This window comes from Hakea prostrata, chromosome 10 (assembly GCF_041222555.1).
Source record: "Hakea prostrata isolate BN-2017 chromosome 10, UWA_Hpros_2, whole genome shotgun sequence".
Lineage (NCBI taxonomy): Eukaryota > Viridiplantae > Streptophyta > Magnoliopsida > Proteales > Proteaceae > Hakea > Hakea prostrata.
The window spans coordinates 4,742,406-4,747,673 of record NC_142609.1 but is presented as its reverse complement, the minus strand read 5'-3'; the positions used below and the strand labels follow the sequence as shown (position 1 = coordinate 4,747,673).

Below are 5,268 nucleotides of genomic sequence, written 5' to 3'. Positions count from 1 at the left end.
GGTAGATGCAAAGTGTCCATTTTTTTGGACTAAAAATGACATGGACCAAACCTCAGGGGGGTCCAGATGAAAATTACCTTTGAATTAAAATAAAAAGAAGAAAAATCAATTGGTTTATGCCTTCTTGGTTTTCTAAGGTTTTCTAAAAAGAATATCAGAAAAGTAGAGAGAGAGAATACTTGATAATTGTGGAGATGATTTAGGAAAACTCCAACATCTGTTAGCTTTTCTAAATTTTTTTCAACTACCTAAGGTCCTGTTTGGTTACATGAGTCTGGAAATTTCAAATATCTAAAGATTCACGTTTTTATAGTAGGGATGAAATCTCTGGATTTCACCCCATACCCATAAATCTCGTTCATATTTTGTGTAAAAAGATGAATCTCTATATTTCATGAATCTAGAGATTTTCACAATCAAACGGGTATAAATCTCGCATTCATGAATTTAGAGGTTTCAATCTCAAATCTGTCCCAGCCCTCCTTTGTGAGGGTGTGGGAAGGAGAGAGAATAGGGAATAAGGAGACTGCGAATATATATGTAATATGAGAGATATAGGAAAATTTATGGATCTGGTCGGTTTCATTGGTTTAATTTTTGTTCCTTAAAGTAGGGGTTTTAATGTACCTTGATAATGTTTAGAGACATTTATCCCTCGTCTTTCCTTATTTTTTTTTTTTTTAATATTGGAAAGGGCACGAATAGTAGTATTTCACATGTGGAGTGAGAAAAATAAAGAAACAATAAAGGAAGTAATCAAATTTTGAAAAAGTGGGGGCCGGGCCAGCCTCTATGTGGCTCTACCTCTGAAAGTGACAAAGAAATTTAATGTGGTTCGCACCCATACATATGCTACGACCACATACAAGCTACCGACATCTTTCATCCCCCACATTTACTCACAATCAAGCTTTCATACACAGATCAACTTCAAATCAAATGGGAGTTTGGTTTGATAGCCCTATCACTATCTTCTGTCACTATATATTTAGGAAAAGTCCATCTTATTAGTATTCAGAGGTGATCTCACCTTCTAAATGTGTGATAGAAGAACCGTCAAGATAAGGTTATCCTCTAACCTCAATGGCAGAGGATCCTAATTCATCATAGATTGCCACTAATGCTGTATGGTTTTTCAAACTTATAGAAAGATCTCTATACAAAACCAATGTGTGATGTGACATCATTCACGAGATTCTTTATCATAAAGATAAGGACACACTTGTACTACCATGCCCAAAATAGTTTGCCTTTTTCAAAATCATTTCCATGGTAAAAGTCTCACTTACCATAAATTGGAAAGTACCAAATGACACTGAGAAAATTAACTTATTGAATTGTATAAAAATCCTTGATGGATATGTGTAAAGAAAAAAAATCCTCTGCTGTGCACAATCGTGTATTTTTATACCAAATAAAGCTGAGATTAAAAGTTTAATTTAAAATTTTAAAAATTCTCAATAGTGTACTTACTTTGTTTTCTCAGCCAATAATTTGGTATATATGTACACTACTATGCACAGCAGAGGATGTTTTTCCCATGTGTAAATATGAAAATTTTATATAATTATTGAAAGAGAACATTTAGAAATTTTGTATGATAGAAAGGCTGCTCAACAAAATATGAGCAGTATTTTCATTTAAATAAAACAACCAACGTCTAGAATTAGTTAGGAGTTACAATGTACAAATAGGAGAATTAGCTACAACGTTTATGAGAAATGAAGAAAATTTAAAAGTTCTCAAATTTAAATTTAAACTTAACGGATAGATCCTTAAATTGTTGAGTTTTAACTTAATTATCCTATCAATTACTTGAAGGGAAACTGATTTCAAGGATAACAAAAATAATTTCATGATTTTTTTTTGCAGCATTTCATCATATTTTACTTTTAATTGGCATTAGTCGTTCCCACCTCAAAGTTTCCTTCTTCACTCTAATGCCTGCATGGAAGACAAACCAGTGTGCATTGTAGGTGTAATACATTAACAAATCTTTTAATAGGTAACCTAGTTATAATAAGAAACCAAACTTCTCCTTCTCAATGGCAAACTGGATGCACTCTTCCTCTTTTAGTCAATTTCACATTCTCACATAAAGCACTAACTGTTCCTCCTCCTTCTCTCACTAGACTAATATCTTGCAGCAAAATCCTAAGACATGGAAAGGTCTTGCTGCAATTAAAATTCACTGCCACTTCTGAAGCACTTGTCCCTCTTATGTTCTTGTACATCACCTGCTCTACTTGCACTGCTGATTTCTGCAAAGATAGAAGTATCATGAAGGCAACTGATCAAAGTAAAAGGGAATCAATAAGTGCTGTGATAAACTTTGAGGAGGGGAGAAGAGGTAAATAAGAGGTAGTCATTACTTGTTCTTTGCATGGCTCAACCTGATCACAGTAGTACTGGTCTATGATTATGGGATTTGAGACATTTTGCATATAGATATTGTAAAATTTGATTTTGTTTGCACTTCCAGATCCTCCCTGCACAAAGTTTGCACAATCACATCATTGCATATACATATATACGAGGTCATTCTGTGTGTTTCCATGCCTTAATGAAGAATAATGCTCTATTTTGAATGCAGAGGGAGAAGAAAATTTTCAACCCAAATGATTAGATTTTGATACATGTTCAATTAAAGACAAAATTTTCCTTTCAGTGAGGGAGAAGTGAGGGAGAGAGAAGGTTTGGATGTTCAAAAGATAAAAAGGATTTGGATTCTTGTATTTTTAAATTTTTTTAAAAAAAATAGAACTTTGTCATTACATTAGACGTGTCATGAAGAATTTAATCATATGAGTTGGAAAATTTTCTCTCGATAGTGGTGGAGGATCCGGACCAATTAATTTTGTCACTTGACAAAAATAAAATACAAAATGGCATCTTTTGTGATAATAGTTACTTCTTCTGTTCTAAGCAAATCCAGAGTTTAAAATCTTTGCTAACTATTACCTGCCAAGTCTTGATCCTGACTCCATTCGTGGTTCCATAAAGTCTTGCTCTATCTACTATCACATCTGAAACATGGTCTTCCTGATTTCCTTCTCCCAAGCTTCCAATGCTAAGCTCACCAAAGACAGTTTTGGAAAATTAGGAATGTTTTGGTTAGAACTTGTTGACAGTTAGGGTTTAAGTCTGATATACCTGATCCCATGACCTGGTCCACAGGTTATGTCATTAGCTTTAACCTTTGAAGACCCACTTACAATTGAGATGCAGTCATCACCTTAAAAGAAACACGAAAACAGAAAGAAAAGAAGTTCCTCAACTATGTCTTTCCCATCTCAAACCCAATAAAAAAAATTCACTATACCTGTTTTGATGAGACAGCTTTTGATCAGAATGTTTTGGGTCTGGGTTATATGAATTCCATCTGTGTTAGGGCTGTTTCCTGGTGCAGTTATCATGAGATTGGCAACTTGGACATTGATGCAACTCTGAAACGCAACATGGATTTGTTGGGAGTCTTTGATGTATAGGTTTCTCACTTTCAAGTTCTTGCATTCATAAAAGGTTAAGGCCTGTTGGAAGACAATATAGAAATGATGAAGAACTTCAATAGCTATTTTTTATAATCAAGGCTTAAAAGCACAGTGTCAAGGCTGGTTTTAGGTTTGGTTGAGATCTTGTATTTTATGGGCAGCTCAAAATTTTTGAAAATTTGAATTATCATCAAATCTGTCAAAACCTATCAATAGAATATTACATATAGGTCTCTTCTTGAAAAACTTGGATCCATGCTTATAACATAGAAAATTTAGAACCCAAAGAAAATACTTTCCAAAAGGTATAAACAGAAATAAATTGTGGAAAATGAATACATGAAGATGACTTGCCTACTAGAAATTAAAAAGAGAAAAAATAATTCACAAGGCTTATGCATCAAAGTAGCTATACCAGAAATATCTTTGAATAATTTTATTTCACCGAATTATATACTTTCTTTAAGTTTACTTCAAGTAAAAATGTAACCTTAAACAACAGGTAAAGAAAAGCTTCTACGTAAGGAACTTAAACGTACCGTAGGTGCAGGCCTGCAAGGCTGCAAGAAGCCATTGAAACAGAAAAGAATAGTAAGTCCATTACATATAGGAAGGTTTTGTTAGTGTATAGCAATCCAATATTCACATGATCAGAAGCACTTACAAGCGTTCTGTTGATTTTGCAGGAATTTTGCCACCATATATTTCCGTTACCATTGATTGTTCCAACACCCTCAACCAAGAAATTTGTTATGTTTTTGAATAACAACCAGTGTCGACGATCACGATCATAGTCTTCTCGATTATCTGAAGCTTCAAGTGCTCCATAGATCTGTCATTTATATAGACAAGAAACAACCATTCAAATAGAGAAAACTCCTTTTCTTTTGGTTGGGGTTTTATGGAGAGACTAGTTGGTTAGATTTATCTCACCAGCATTTTGAGACCAGATTTGCAAGGACCTGAGAATGTAATCTGCTTAAGAAGATAATTCTTATTTCGAGGCACAAGAAGAACAGCATGTGAAGATGAACAAGCTGCCTTCCAAGCATTCTTGAAAGCCTGAGTGAGCCCAATAAAATAAACCTTAAAACAAGATATCTTCAAAAAGAAAACCAGCTATCTAATAATTGATTATATTGCAGACCTCTGTGTCATCTCCTCCATCACCTTTAGCTCCATAATCATCTACACTGACAACTGTAGCTGAAGTTGCAAGAATATCCACTTGATCAAGTTGCTCAAATGCAGAAATTTCAGTTTTATAGTTAATGAGATTCCCCAAACTGGGCTCGAATTCGTCATCTCTATCATCAATAGATTCAAGGTAATGAGAATAGGAACTGATGTTGTAAACAGAAGCTCCATCAAGATAAGTTAAGAGTTCTTCCTCTTGGAAAATGCTATGACAAGAGTAAGAACAGAAAAACAGCAAAAGAAATGGAAGTATTTGCTTTAGTAGACCCATTGTAATCTTCACTTGTAAGAGATACAAAAACAACAATCCAATAGATATGGAAGATGGAGGATGGTGAAGAAACTATGCCTTGATGATTAGGTTATGTACTTATAGAAAGGGAAGATTGCTTAAATTCATGTCTATTCAAGAGAGAGAGAGAGAGAGAGGGAGATTTTCACTCAATCCATATCTCCTTGTCTTATTTCACCATGTCAAGTTTCTAAGGTATGGATTGAGACACAAGAGATTGAGACGAAAGCATAACCTATTGGCCGATTGCCCACCTTTTGTGTTATTCCATTTTTATGCTGTTTTTAT

The 5,268-nt window shown here is 34.2% G+C and overlaps 1 protein-coding gene across 1 annotated transcript; it reads right to left on the bottom strand.

Annotated features, from left to right (window-relative positions):
- Window positions 1-1,922: 1,922 nt before the first annotated feature.
- On the bottom strand, window positions 1,923-4,959 carry LOC149001629 (polygalacturonase-like). The gene is made up of 9 exons (XM_089136433.1): window positions 4,639-4,959; window positions 4,425-4,553; window positions 4,156-4,323; window positions 4,031-4,051; window positions 3,323-3,530; window positions 3,154-3,235; window positions 2,962-3,070; window positions 2,373-2,489; window positions 1,923-2,261 (listed from the first exon to the last, which is right to left on the bottom strand). Exons 1-9 carry the CDS (start codon window positions 4,957-4,959, stop codon window positions 2,043-2,045), a joined length of 1,374 nt encoding a protein of 457 aa, XP_088992559.1. The 3' UTR covers window positions 1,923-2,042.
- Window positions 4,960-5,268: the final 309 nt, after the last annotated feature.